We start from the raw sequence: 13971 nt of genomic DNA, 5'->3' as shown, positions 1-13971 counted from the left end.
TTCCCCCCCCGCCCACAGGGGTGTCCCCCACACCCTACGAGAGAAGCTGCGTTTGCAGGGTCCATCCGGAGGGATTCGCCTCTTTATTAAAAGCCATCGGCCTGTGGGAAGGGGAGAGGGGAGCGCCGGGCTCCGCGGGCGAGGGCCAGCCCCCGGGCATGGCTCGGCACGGCCTCGGGACACCCGCCGTCATGTGATGGCTGTTTGCATCATCTCAGGAGAGGTGCCGGGGGAAGATTCTGCCCCGGGCCCAACAGCAGCCAAAGTTCACCTGAAAAAAACCCACCTCGAAGCACATTTCCAGCTGGGGGGCAGGTGCACGGTGGCAGCTGTCCCAGAGAAAGGCAAGGCTTCGTTGCACCGGATGAGGCGGTCCAGCGCCCACTGCAGCTCCGGCCCTGCCAGCCTGGGTGGGGGGTCCTGCCGCCATGCCCGTCCAGACCTGAGTGGAGTCGAGGGGCCACAGAGCCGCCCAGCAGCCCCAGATCAGCTGGTTTACCCCAAATCTGCAGCCTCCTGTGCATGTGGGTCTGGCGTGGGGGGCTTTAGTGGGTCCGGGCACGCCGGGGCACGGGTGGGAGGTGTGCCATGTAGCAGTGTGTGCAGACACGCACGGGTTTCAGTTGGCCATAGTGTGGCAGAGCCACAGCGTGTGGCGAGCAGCGGGCACAGAAGATCTGCCAAGTGAGAGACAGAATGGGGCTGAGCAGAGCTGAGGCCCCCAGGGGACCCTGTGAGCCCCAGGACATCCCCCTGCTACCTTGCCACAGCTGCGGCAGTGGTGCCTGCGACGCAGGAGGGTGAAGGGCGAGCGGCAGGCAGAGCACTGGCTGCACCTGCTGTCCGGCACCCACTCGGGCAGGCGGCAGGCACCTGCTGGGCAAAACATTGGTAAAATCCATGGGGTTACCTCTTGCCTGGTCTCCCATCACCACCCTGGCCCCAGGAACATCCCTAGCCCCTGCTCTGGATTTTAAGGTCAGCCACAATCTAGCACCCTGCTCTGATGCTGCAGCAACCTTGGCAGCCCCTTACCTGCCCTGCGAAGCCCAACAGCCTCTGCAGAGCTGGAGCACAGGGGGCAGTCGGCCACACGAGAAGAATCCACTGCACATGGGTCACCCTCCTCTTCCTCTGTAGGAACAAGGGGTGTAGTGCTTCAGCCAAACTGTGGCCAGACTCAACCCCATGGCAAACACCTCCATGGCCATGGGGCAGCCCCTGGCCAGGCAGTACCAGAAACACTGGCTGAGCACCATTCTCTGTGCCTGGTGCCACGGCCCCATCTCACCAGGCAGGGCAGAGAGGAGCTATGCCCCATGTCCCATGTCCCCAAGGCTTACTCACGGCTGGCACCTATCTCCTCTGAGGGCTTTGCCTGCGAGGCGACAATCTTGAAAACTGTTTTCAAGATGCTCCGCAGGTCACTGGCAAAGTTGGTCTGGAGCTGATCAGCCACCCCTGTGTCAGTAGAGAGGGAGGTCAGGGTGCTGGGGGGGTCAGGGTGCTATAGGGGTTGGTGAGGGGTCACTTACCTGAGATGCAGACAAAGAGGGTGTGCAGCATGTCCTTGGTGCTGCTGTAGCAGGAGCGCAGCTCCCAGCAGCGGGCACCCAGCTTGGCATTGAGCCCTGTGCAGCTCCCAGGTGGCTGTGGGCTACACAGGGGGGAGGTGACAGTCACCCCAGGAGTGGTGACAACGGTCCCCGACCCAGCAGGCAAGTATCTGCAATCGTAGCTGCATTCCCTTCCCACCACACACCCCCACTGCTGGTCACTGCCCAGGTCATCCACTGCACCACAGGGTCCCAGCCGTCCTGTACAGGTTGGGGGTGATGTGGTAGTCTGGGAGACCTCATGGAGACCCCAGGGAGCTGGAGGGTCCACTCTGGGCATGGCTGCCCCCCGAGCTGTGGGCGTGGTCAGACCACAAGGATCCTCTGATTCAGCTGTGCAGAGGGTCCTCTCCAGCAGGCAGAGCTCCTCCACAGACAGCACCCATAATAGGTCCCTGCAGTAACAGGACAGTGTCAGCCTCATGTCACAGCACAACTGCTGCCCCATAGCCACACCTGTGGGTGCACATCTCCCCCCTTTGCATACCTAATCTTCTTTAGGAGGTTGTAGAAGGGGCTGAATACCCGGGACATCTGCTCAGGGCTCTGCTCCAGGCTGAGGGGACCCTCAGGATAGATGAGGAGGCCGCTGTGAGGCAAGAGAGCTCATTTAGGGGGGGCTGCCCAGGACCCTGACTCCCTGGGGGGTGAAAAGGCTGGTATAGGGTGGGAAGCACCCAGCCATCCCCTGATACCCCCCTTCTCCAGGGGTCTGCACCCACCTGATAATAGCCAGGCGAGGGATGGTGAACATCAGCAATGGTTCATAGCCATCAATCATCTCCTGGGTCAGGTAGCCCAGGCGCAAGGCTCTGGTGGGGGGACACACAACCTTACAGTAGGGCTGAGCCCTAGGATGCTTCCCCATCCCTGGGGCTGAGGTCCCTGCTGTCCCCCACCCAGCGTACAGTGTCCCTCACCTCTCTACTGTCTCACAGAAGAGGACGATGATTTCCTGCTGCCTGTAGATCTCCTCGGGAGACTTCACTGCCACCAGTGAGGACACATAGCTTGAAGAGCCAGGGAAACCATGAAATTCCTCCAGTTCTGGTGCAGCTACCCCCACCCTGGGCCCCCAGCATTGGGCCTCACCTCAGCTCAAACTCTGCGAAGAGCCGATCAAATTGGATGAGCACAGCCCGGACAGGCTCTGGGTAGGAGCCAGGCTGGCTCAGGCTCTGCTCCCGCAACACCGTCCGCACCAGCTCCAGGCTGCACAGCAGGTTCCTGGCCTGGGGCCGCAGCTGCGCCCCATCCGCCTCCTCCACCTCCAGGAAGGTACCAGCAAGGAGACACTGCGGGGACCAAGAGGCTGTCAGAAGCCAGCACCTGTGTCAGAGCAGCCCCTGCCCTTTCTGGTCAGCCCGTGGAGGGGTGCAACATCCTGGTTGTCACCCATCACCCCATAGCTTGGGGGAGCCTCACCCCACGACCCAACCCAGGACAACATCCCCAGGATCACCTCGGCAGCAAACAGCATGTGGTTCCCCAGGTTGTCCACCAAGAGCTCCTCAGGGAACTTGACCAGGTAGTCACGGCTGTGCCGCTGCATGGGGATGCATTCTTCCATGATCCGCTCCAGGATGGCCAGCAGGTGAGCCTGGGGAGGGCAGGGACATCACCCACTGCCACCTGAGGGGCCAAGGGTCACAGCGGGGCCAGATTTGCTCCCATACCTGGCTGAGGTGGAGCTGGTTGAGGAGCACCAGGTACTGCTGAGGGTCCAGCTCAGCATTCAGCCCGTTGATTTCAGCCACCACCCGCGTCACCCTCTCGTCAGCAAAGAAGAACTGGGAGAGCAGGCGGGGGTCAGAGCGCTGCAGAGAGAGTGAAGGGGTAGTAGTCAGGGAGACTCCAAATCTCCCGTGCCCTGCTGACAGGGGGGGTAGGGACTGCTGGGGTTTGCAGGCAGTCCCCGTGGGTCAGCCCTCAGTCCATGGAGATCCACTGGGGCAGGTACGTGGGACGCTCACAGCGGGTCCAGCTCAGCCGAGCTGTGCCGGGTGCCAGGGAGAGGCCGGAGGGCCCCGGCAGAGCCCTCCCGGGAAGCGCCTCTGTCCCCACCCAGCCATGCCTCAGTTTCCCCAAGGGTAGAGCAGGATGAACAAGCTCGGCCGCATCCCGGCAGCGTGGGCATGGATCCGTGCGCGGCTGTAAACACCAGCTCTGGTGAAAGGTCCGGGGGAGCCCCCCGTGGGAGCGGGCAGACCGTGAGGACGCTCCTCTCCCCGTCTCTCCCCCAGACTCCGCGGCGGCGGCGGCGGGACCGAGGGATCTTCTCGCTGCAGCACTGAGTTGCCCGGTCCTGCCCGCTGCTGCTCGCACCCGCCGCACCCTCAGCCCCGGGCTCAGGCACCGCTTCCTCCTTCCGCGACGCTACCGGAGACCCCCGCCGCCGCCCCCTGCACCCGGTGCCGGAGGAGCCCCCGGGTAGCCCCGACGGGGAAGGGGGGCAGTCCAGGTGCTCCCGCCCCCCACTTCTTACCTTGGGCCGGCGCAGCCAGCGGCGGAGAGCGGCGGGCAGCATGGCGCGCCCTGAGCTCTGCCGCCGAACGGCTCCCCGCGCTCGCCGCTCGCCGACGGGGCGGGCCGGCACCGGCTACCGCCCGGGGGCGGACTGGGAGGGCGTCCGCCCAGCCCGGGCACCGGGACTAGCCGGCGGACCGGCTCTCGCACCGGCACGGGTTAGGGTTAGGGACTCGGGGCTCTTCCGCTGCCGGTTGCTGGGAGGCGGCCACCGCTCGACGGACCGGTTCCCCGTGGTGTGGTGAGGCGGGCGAAGGCGAGTCCCCCGAGGGGCGGGCAGGGCGCCCCCGCTCCCCGCCCCCCGGTGCCGCGCCCTGGTTTCTCGCTCCAATTACCAACTGCCCCCCCTGGGCTCCAGGTGCTCCCCTCCCTGTGCCTGGGGTTTCCCCTGCCTGTACCTAGGCTCTTCCCTCCTGGCTGCCCTCTCCCCGCAGACCACCGAGGCCCAGCAGGTGCCTTCTGGGGACAGGGAAGACCCCAGAAATCGGTCCCTGCAGCCCCTCTGGCTCCGAGCACCCTGTGCTCAAGAGAGCACCAGTGGCTGGCACCCGCAAGCACCTGCCGGCTCTCTGCTGCACGGGCTGTGCGGGGCGGGGTGCTGCTCTGGGAAGGGGTAAAGCAGACCATCTGCAGGAGGAGAAGGGGTTGAGGGCCTGAGGAGGGGTCTCCAGGGGTGCTTGGGGTGCCGGGCAGAGAAGACCTCCCTGGAGCCCAAGGTGTTGCTGCTCCTGCACCACATCATGCCTGGCACTGCACACAGGATGTGGGTGAAGATAATTTGGGTGGCTGAAAGGCTAATGGGGTGGATTCACAGGTAAAAAATCCACCAAGGACGTTAAACAAACATGGCAGCACCACTCTGGGTTGAAGAAATATCTGAGTCATGGTTGCCCCACAACAGGGAGGCTGAGTTGGCCAAGTGCCATGTGGGGCTGGCCCTGGTGCTGGGGCTCTTCATGGCCCCACTGCCTCTGGCTCTGGCTGGGCAATGTTTCCTTCCCCATGGCTGGGGGTCCCTTGGTGCACAGTGGGCCCGGAGCCCTGCATGTCCCACAGCCACTGGCTGTGCTTCCCAAGGTATTTTGGGGAGCACAGTGAGCTTTCCTGGGTGGCCAAGAGCAGAGGGCTGTACATGTTCCCATGCCACCAGCACCACCCTCTACCCCACTGAGCAAGAGCATCTCTGGGGACATCAGGCAGGGTATGGAGCCTCATGTACACCAGTGCCACAACGGAGTTTTTTGGAGTGATGCACAGCTCCAACCTGCACCGCTGGGTGGCACATGGGCTTACAGGGAGGTTGGGAGCTGAGATGGCCACCAGTTGTCCTGGGTGGGGCACCCCAGGGGGATGCGTGACCTGGTGCACTGCAACTGCACAGAGCAGCAGATCCTTGTGGACAGCCTGGGATCAGGCTGCTGCAGCAGAAATGCTGGGCCAGTGGGCACTGTGCTGGGGAAGCAGAGGAGACTTGTGCTGGGACCAGGGTGTAGGGTGCATTGTGCAGGGATGGGGTTACTCAGCTCCAAGGTTGCTGTGGTGCTGAGTGGGGCACTGTGCCACTCAGGGTAGTGAGTAACCACAGAAACCTATACAGTGGTTTGAGTTGGAAGGGACCTTAGAGATCATCTGGTTCCGATACCCCTGCCATGGGCAGGGACACCTCCTACTAGCCCAGGTTGCTCCAAGCCTCATCCATCCTGGCCTTGGAACACTTCGGGGTGGGGCATCCCGAGATGAGGTGCAGTGGGGATGGAAACCTATATCTGCGCCCCGGGGGTCACGCAGCAAGGCCGGGGCGGCGTGCTGCGCAGCTGCGATGGACTGTGGGTGCCGGTGTGCTGGGACGGGGATGCGGGGAGCGGGGTCCGGGACACCCGAGCTCTTCAGAACCGGGGAGGGGCGACGGGGCCACCTCCCCCCCGCTAGGTGTCGCGCTGCGGCGCGGAGCTGCCCTCTCACAACATGGCTGCGGTGGCTTCACCTCTCCGGGCCTTTCCCCCCTCCTCCCTCCTTCCCCCCCGGGCAGGGGCCGGACGGGCCGCGCCGCCATATTGGCTGTTGTCCTGGCTGCGGCGGGCGGCGGGCCGCGCTCGCCATGACTCGCAGGCGGAACAAGGCAACAGCGGCGGCAGGCGGCTCCGGACCTCGTCGGGAGAGGCTGGGGGGTTCCGACGCTGGTCCTCCTCCCCCACCTCCGCCACCGCCGCCGCCACCGGAACCGCCCGCCCCGCCTGAGCTGGTGGTGGCGGCGGGCAGCAGCGGGGAGCCGGGCAGAGCCACCGCTCAGGTACCGGGTTAGGCTTTGCGGCGGGGAAGGGGCTGTCTCTGAGGGGATTTCAGTCGGTGCCGGGATTGGGCAGGACCTCGGGGGGAAGAAGGGGGGAGCGGACGCCCCGGGCCCTGCCCCATCCCCTCCCAGATCCCGGTCTCGGAGCATCCCTGAGGCAGCCCCACTTCGAGGCCCTCGTGCCCCCCATCTGCCTCGGGAAGTGGTGGTGGGGAAGTCCCGATAGAGCCAGGCTGCTGGGATGCACCTGGGTACCTGTGGGGGGAACCTAGGCTGAGGTGAGAGGGGGAGGTGGGAGGAGAAGCCTTGAGCCCTTCTCCTGGGTGAACTTGGGGTGGGTGTAAGGGACACTTCATGCAGCATGGTGGGGCTGGACGGGTGAGCGGGCAGGGCTTGCCCTTGGCTTTGCTGGGCTAGGTGGTGGAACCGGCTTGTGGCCATGGGTTGCAGATGTGCTGAGCTGCAGCGGGACTTCGGGATGTCTCCGGCAGATGGGTGGAGTGCTGGGGGGCTCACGCTGCGGTGTAACAGGCCGGGGGATCGTCTTTTCCCAGCAGTCGGGGAAAGCTGGTCTTGCTGGGGACGGTGCCTCAGCCAGCCAGGCTGTCGCCCACCCTTGCACGCTGCTCCCCTTTGGCAGGACCAGCAGCAAAGGGGCAAAAGGACTCTTCCACCACCGGAGTCTGTGTCCCTGCGTGTAGGGAGATCTCACAGCCCTGTTCAGGAGAGCCATGTGCGCTCTGGAAGGCAGAGCCCTGGGCTCAGGGACAGGCATGGGCGGCGTGGCCGTGCTCCAGTGGGTGTTCCCACAGCTCCTTCCTGCGGGAGGGTCCAGCCCTGACACGGGGCCGTGGCAGGTGGTTCCAGCATCTGCCCAACAGGCCCTGGGCTGGCTCCTGCGCCCCTCGCTGCCAGACATCCCTCGACACACCTGGCTGCTGCTGCTGCTGCCTGCTCCGGATTGGCGGGCAGGGGGCTCAGGGGTGGGCTCTGGGTCCAGATGCGCTGGGTACCTTGGGGAGAGCCGTCCTCTCTCTTGCTGTGCACAGCACTGGCTGTGCCTGCCCCTGCTGGGACACGGGGAGGCCTGGGAGCCCCCTCCCTCTGTGGGCAGCCAGGCGGGTGGGCAGGGGAGCTGTGCCCCCCCCCTCTGCTCTCCTTGGCCTCTGACCTTTGCTTCACCTTGAGCCTGGGAGACGCCATCTGTTTCGCAGCAGCGGTTCAGCGTGCAGCTCATTGTCGCGGGGCCCCGCCGCAGCGGCAGACAATGGGGGCCCCCTCGCCCGCGCCACGCTGGGCTCGTCACGGCTGTCAGGGAGGGCTGCATCCCGGCTACTGCCGCAGTGCTGGGCGGGAAGCCTCAGCCTGGCCACCCCGTGAGGGGAGAGCACGGAGCAGGGCTGGGGGCTTCACCCCACCCTGGTGCATCGGCGCCGCCGGCTGCGCAGAACAAAGAGGCGGGAGGGAGGGCTCAGGTAGGGAGGGGGTCAGTGATGGGCAGTGAGGGGGGTTGTGGCTGTCAAACCCCCTGTTGTATCACTGTGTGGTGGTTTCTATGGGTCTTGCTTTGTGCTGTGAGTCTCCTTGGTCACGCTGTACCAGGGGTGATAGTGGGAGCTGCTGGTGGCCTCCTGGACTTGCTTGGTGGTGGAGGTGGCTCTTCAGCATGGCATGGTTTTCCCAGGAGTCCAAAACACTCCCAGCTGGAATGTGACAGGGTGGCAACAGCTGGGCACCCCCAGGCTGCTCTTCTCCAATGGGAGAAGCTCTGTGTTTGGTGTCAGCATCTCAGGCTCTCATTTTCTGCCTCATCTCACCAACCTTGGGCCCTGCTGTGTGGCATCTCATACTTGGAGTGACTCCTGGTCTGTGTGTCCTCCTGCAGGTGCTGCCCACCAACAACCAGTCCGTGCAGACATGCTGCCTGCTCTGTCACCGGGAGCGCAAGGACTGGGGAGGGCCGTCCCACAATGGGCTGGTTTCCCCGGGTGAGAGGCTGCCACCAGACTTCGTGCCAACACTTGTGCAGAACCTCCTGGGAGAAATGCCACTGTGGATTTGCCAGAGCTGCCGGAAGAGCGTGGAGGAGGAAGAGCGACGGGCAGTGCAGGAGCAGGCCCTGGCGGTAAGTGGTTATGGAGCTGGGGTTGGAAAGGCCGGGGCTGTAGCTGCCAGGACTGTGGCACTGACCACCCTACAGTGCTGGCTGTGTGTGTGGGTGCAGTGGAGGGGGTCTTGGTGTCAGTGCCCTGAGGCCAAAGGCCTTCCCTCCCAGATCTCTGCTGCTTCACTCTGTGCTTTTCTTGATAGGTCTCATTATCCCACACATCCTGCAAGTCACAGTCTTGTGGGGGTGGCTCCCACTCCTCTTCCTCCTCCTCTTCTTCCTCCTCGTGCCATGGGAACTCAGGGGACTGGGACCCCAGCTCTTTCTTGTCTGCTCACAAGCTCTCGGGCCTCTGGAACTCACAGCACACCAATGGGGCCGTGCAGGGCAGCCCCCTCGGGGTCCCCCCAGCTGCACTAGGTGAGTTGAAGCCAGTTATGGGGTTTAGCAGAGCTTTCTGCCTGGTCCTTGGTTTAGTTGGTTGCCTTCTGGGCACACCATTGCCAACGGGATGCCTGGGTCCATTGGCAAAGGCAGAGGGTGCTGGGAGTCAGCCCCAGCTCTGCTTTCCTTCCAGGTGACAAGCACCCCAGCCTCGCTGTGTCTCCAGAGTGCGGCAGCCAGGCGTCTGCTGTGGCGCCGGGACTCAAGGGCTGTCCCTACAGCCACGCAGCCTCCCCTGCCTCCAGCAGCGCTGCCCCGGGCTCTCCTCTGCCTACCTCACTCGACTTCTGCAAGACACTGCCGAAGCAGTTCAAAAGCATGTGCCGGAGGGCCACCCCCCCAGGTGACTGCCCAGGGGCAGGGACAGCCTTCTCCTCCCAGCCTTTGCTGCCCCGGCACCTTCCCCTTGCTCTGTTCTCTCTGGGGCAGGGCTGAATCTTGTAGGGAGATGGGTGCCACTGAGGTCTTTTGCAAGCCAAGATGGCTTCTAACCCAAGCACCTGCTTCCTGTGGGGAGGCAGGGTTTGTCCCAAGGCCTGTGCAGATGTGGTGGGGGGTTCCGAGCCTGGCTCTGGCCTGAGTTGTGACAGCTGGTGTCTGACTGTCTCTGCTCCTGCCGTTCTGCAGGTGAAGCCTTCCACTCCTCAGAGCATCATCAGCACTCGGACCTCACTGCTCCTCCCAACAGTCCCACGGGCCTCCCCTCCCAGCCGCCAGCGCTGATCCCCTCCAAGCAGACGCCTGCCCACGCGGGCCCCTTTGGCTCACCCCCCCACGTCCCGCTGGGCACCTCCCCACAGGCCGCGCTCTTCCCTGTGCCCAGCGCGCAGGCGGCAGCTCCGAAGCTGGCACCCGAGGCCCCTCCTGCCGGCACAGTCTCTCACAGCCCGGGGTCGTGTAAGAGCCCTCACCTGCCTCCTGCCAACGTGCCCCTGCTGAAGATGCCACCGCCGCTGTCGGGCTGCACTCACCCCTGCAATGGGCACTGCAGTACGTCACTCATCCCTCCTCCAGCCTCCCATCAGCTGCCCAGTACAAACAGGTGAGTAGAGGAGCCCTCCCTGCTTCCAGCCTCTCCTCGCTGGGCCACATGCCCTTTTTCCCCCTGACCCCTGCCCACGGATGTGCTTTTCCCTGCGGAGGGGACCGGCTGCCCTGGCGTGGTGGTGCAGAGAGCCTCTGTGTTTGTGGGCCCATTCTGCTGCTGCAGACCCCTGATCTCTGAGGGCTGAGCACTTTCTCTCCCCACGTGTCTTCTCCCTGCGGTTGTCCTTTAGTAATGTGGTGCAGAAGAGACTGTGCTTGCTCCTCCTCCAGCTAAAAGACGCAAAGGAACCGCCCGGTCAACCTGCTGTTGGCCAACAGGACCTTTGTCAGTGAGACCCGTCGGGCAGCCGTGGCACTGAGCAAAGGTCCTCGAGAAGATGAAGCCTGTGGACTTGTGGTTCTGCTCGCCTGCTCCCCTGGCCCTCTTTGGGCTGCCTGTGCCCTGGATAAGAGAGAGCACGCTGAGTTGCGGGTGCTGGTTCCTCTCCACTGATTAGCGCTCCCTGTGGAGGGACAAGCCAGGTCCCGAGCTGGAGCTTGAGGAACGGCGCTGTGGGCCGTGCCCTGGCCTCGCTGTCTGTGAGCTGGGTGGTCTGTGCCTGTGGGAGCCGGGCCTGCCTGCACGTGGGGATGTCTGGCAGCTGCATGCAGTTCCAGCGTTTCTCACCTGTGCTACCCACCACCCCCAGTGAGTACCGCTCCCTGCCCTGCAATCAGCTTGTGGCCTGGCAGGGGACATCGCTTTCTGGAGCTCTGGTGCACCAGCCTTCTGCCTGCCAAAGGCCCTGGGGGGCGAGGAGCTACTGCTGTCTTCTGCTGTGGTCTCCTCTGGCATCTCCCCTGGAGGAGGAGAATGCAGGGGAGGGGCTTTGTGTGCCCTGCAAATCCTTCTGCTTGGGCACAGGTTGCCCTGGGAGGGGTGTTCCTACATGCATAATGTGGGGCAATTTTTGAGCACCCCTGGCTCCTGCTCACCTTTTGCTCTTCTCTCCTTCTCCTCAGGGACCCCTCTTGTAAAGGGCACAAATTCCCAAATGGTACCAGCTGCCACCCGTCACAGCCGTGCGAGGCCGACGAGGGTCTCGGCGAGGATGAGGACAGCAGCTCGGAGCGTAGTTCCTGCACCTCCTCTTCCACCAACCAGAAAGATGGGAAGTTCTGTGACTGCTGCTACTGTGAGTTCTTCGGCCACAACGCGGTGAGTGAGGGGATGGTCTGCAGACACCCCCAGTCCCTACACTCTGCTCTGCAGCGAAATGTTCTGCAGTCTGTACACCGAGAGTGCAGCAGTGGGAAGGTCTGGCCACGGCTGTTCCCTGCTGGCGAGCATGTCCTTCCTCTTCATTTCCATCCTGCCTCATCAGCCTGCTGGTCCCCTTGCTCTTGACTTGCAGCCGCCTGCCCTGCCCTGAGGCTTGGCACAGCCGGCCAAACCCTGTGGCTTTGTGGTGGAAGAGTTCAGCGGGGGCTGTGTTGACTTGTCTCACCGAGACCTCGGGGAAGGGAGCGGCTGTGGGGGAGCTGTGGGGGAGCCGGGGCTGCCTGCGTGTCTCCCTGGCTGTGCGTGCCTGCCTGGCTGACAGTTCTCACCTCCCACAGCCCCCGGCCGCTCCCACCAGCCGCAACTACGCTGAGATCCGGGAGAAGCTGCGTTCACGCCTCACCAAGAGGAAAGAGGAGCTGCCACAGAAACTAGGGCACAACAACAGCTCGGGAGAGCCCGCTGTGGATCACCGCAATGTGGATGAGCTGCTGGACTACATCAACAGCACAGAGCCCAAGCCCTTGAACAGTGCCAAGGCAGCCAAGAGGGCACGGCACAAGCAGAAGAAGAAGGTGAGGCTGGACAGAGGGAAGTGCTACCTGGGGCAGGAGGGAGGTAAAGGCAAGAGTGTCCCTTGCAGGGCTTTGCCTTCTCTCACATTTTTGTTCTCTTGAGCTATGTGTTCTTTGCCTCTCCCCTGAGGTGACAGTGGAGCACATAGGAAAGTTTGGGAGCTGTGGAAGATGTGGGGTGGTTGTACTGAGTGCTGGCTCTTGGGTTTGCTGCCTGACCAAGCTGGTGCATGTCTAGCCCCATGGCTCACTGAGCCAGGCCATCAGATCCTTATGGTACCTGTGTTGCAGGAGAAGGAGAAAGCACAGCTGGAAGCAGAGGCCCAGAAGCGGGCAGAGCGTGCTCCCACATCCAGCCAGGCCAGGGAGCCAGCTGAGGAGAAGCTGCTGGAGTGGCCAGAGCTGGAGCTGGAGCGGGTGAACAGCTTTCTCAGCAGCCGCTTGCAGGAGATCAAGAACACCATTAAGGACTCCATCCGAGCCAGCTTCAGTGTTTACGACCTCAACCTGGATGTCAACGACTTCCCCAAGAAGGCAGCTGTCCTGGAGCAGAAGAACCTGCTCTCCCACCTCAATGGCTCCTCGGACCTGCAGGACATAGACCTGGCCCTGGCCCCTCTCAGCCTGGGCCCTACCAAGAACCACGCGCTGCTGCGGGGAGAGGTGGGGCCCCGGTGGGGCGAGGGTCCCGGGGAGCCATTGCCGGCCGAGAACGGGGTGGTGAAGCGTCTCAGCGCCGTTCCCAGCCTCTCCCGCATGATCTGGGTGCAGTCCAAGGCTGCGGACTCTGCCACTGATGGCAGCGGACTGAGCCCAGAGCCCAAGGATGGGCCGGTGCCCAAGGGGCCACTGGAGCTGCCGGAGCCGGTGCCTGCCGGGAGCCGGCAGCGGAAGAACAAGCGGCAGAACGGGCAGGCAAAGAAAGGGGAGGGCAGCACGGCGATGCCCGGCAGCCAGGCACAGCTGGAGAGCCCCAGTGTGAAGGGACAGGTGCTGGGAAATAAAAATTCCTCCAAGGCGGGTGCCCCGGAGCTGCAGCGGGCTGGCGGCTGTGCCGAGTCAGGGGAGAGTGGCAAGGGACAGCCCTGGGGTGCCAGGTCTGAGAAGGAGAGAAGCAGCGAATGGAAAGGCCCAAGGGGAGAAGGCAAAACTGAGGTGCCAGAGCCAATGGCACGGCAGCCTCCATCCCTGACTATGGGGGATCGGCAGCTGCCAGCTCCCCCTGCCCTGGGGGGCTCCCCCCAGCCCAAGGGAAAAAATAGGAAGAGCCGAAACAAGGTGGAGAAATCCAATACCTCGATCGGTGAGTGCTGGGAGTGCTGTCACCATGGCCTTAGCCACATCCCCTGCCTTTCCCATCCCCTCCCTTGCCCAATCCCCCCCGCCTGCAGCCCTGACCCTTCTCTCCCCTCTCCTCTGCCAGATGATGTGTTCTTGCCCAAGGACCTGGACGGGGCAGAGATGGATGAAACTGACCGAGAAGTGGAGTATTTCAAGAGGTGAGGGGGCAGTCCTGGCAGGGCTTGGGGAGGGGGCAGAGGGGGCTGGTGGGTGACCAGGGCCGTGCTCTCCCTGCCAGGTTCTGCCTGGACTCGGCCAAGCAGACGCGGCAGAAGGTGGCGGTGAACTGGACCAACTTCACCCTCAAGAAAACCACTTCCAGCGCAGCCCAGTGAGGTGCAGGGCAGGGGGGGCCGCCCCCACCTGTGGCTGCTCGCCTCTCCCCACTGTGTCCCCAGCCTCGCCTCGGTGGGCTCCCCTCCTCTTCTGCGGGGGGCCCCGGTGCTCTCCTGCCCCGCGGGGACCCCCGGGGCTCTCCCCGTCCTTCTCTAGCCCCCCCCCCGCGGGGTCACCCCCTCAACCCCCAGCCGTCCCGTCCTCCTCTCCGCGGGCGCCCATCTCCCCGGGCCGCGGGGAAGGACCGTGCTGGACCCAATAAAGAACTTTTTAATTTTTTATTTTATTTAAACACCGCTGTCTGCTGCTTTCTGCCAAGGCGGGGGAACGCGTTGGGGGGAGGCATGCGCCTATTGCGCAAGATTGGCCGCTGAGGCGACCCGTTGGGTTCTGTTGCTTGGCGACGGCGCTTGCATCTGTCACTTCCG

General features: G+C 63.8%; 2 protein-coding genes across 4 annotated transcripts; one reads left to right on the top strand and one right to left on the bottom strand.

Annotated features, from left to right (window-relative positions):
• Window positions 1-72: 72 nt before the first annotated feature.
• On the bottom strand, window positions 73-4196 carry LOC103532937 (lateral signaling target protein 2 homolog). Of its 3 annotated transcripts, XM_030459162.1 has the most exons (14): window positions 4102-4196; window positions 3293-3433; window positions 3079-3216; window positions 2709-2911; window positions 2537-2626; window positions 2339-2428; window positions 2104-2205; window positions 1763-2011; window positions 1536-1657; window positions 1348-1461; window positions 1036-1134; window positions 761-873; window positions 500-677; window positions 73-271 (listed from the first exon to the last, which is right to left on the bottom strand). In XM_030459162.1, exons 1-13 carry the CDS (start codon window positions 4141-4143, stop codon window positions 546-548), a joined length of 1635 nt encoding a protein of 544 aa, XP_030315022.1. In that variant the 5' UTR covers window positions 4144-4196; the 3' UTR covers window positions 73-271; window positions 500-545. The 3 variants fall into 3 exon arrangements, with proteins under 3 accessions (XP_030315022.1, XP_030315021.1, XP_030315023.1); XM_030459161.1 differs by having other exon boundaries at window positions 73-677; XM_030459163.1 differs by lacking the exon at window positions 2537-2626 and having other exon boundaries at window positions 73-677.
• Window positions 4197-6107: 1911 nt separating this feature from the next.
• On the top strand, window positions 6108-13935 carry FAM193B (family with sequence similarity 193 member B). Its single transcript, XM_008498751.2, is given in 11 exon segments — window positions 6108-6221; window positions 6223-6432; window positions 8318-8557; window positions 8743-8959; window positions 9117-9326; window positions 9611-10025; window positions 11033-11228; window positions 11630-11866; window positions 12158-13169; window positions 13290-13365; window positions 13446-13935. Coding segments are annotated over 11 exon segments (3024 nt in total). The 3' UTR covers window positions 13543-13935.
• The last annotated feature ends 36 nt before the right edge of the window (window positions 13936-13971 follow it).

This window comes from Calypte anna, chromosome 13 (assembly GCF_003957555.1).
Source record: "Calypte anna isolate BGI_N300 chromosome 13, bCalAnn1_v1.p, whole genome shotgun sequence".
NCBI lineage: Eukaryota > Metazoa > Chordata > Aves > Apodiformes > Trochilidae > Calypte > Calypte anna.
Note: the sequence above shows the minus strand (reverse complement) of the source record. Positions and strands in the feature narration are given on the sequence as shown.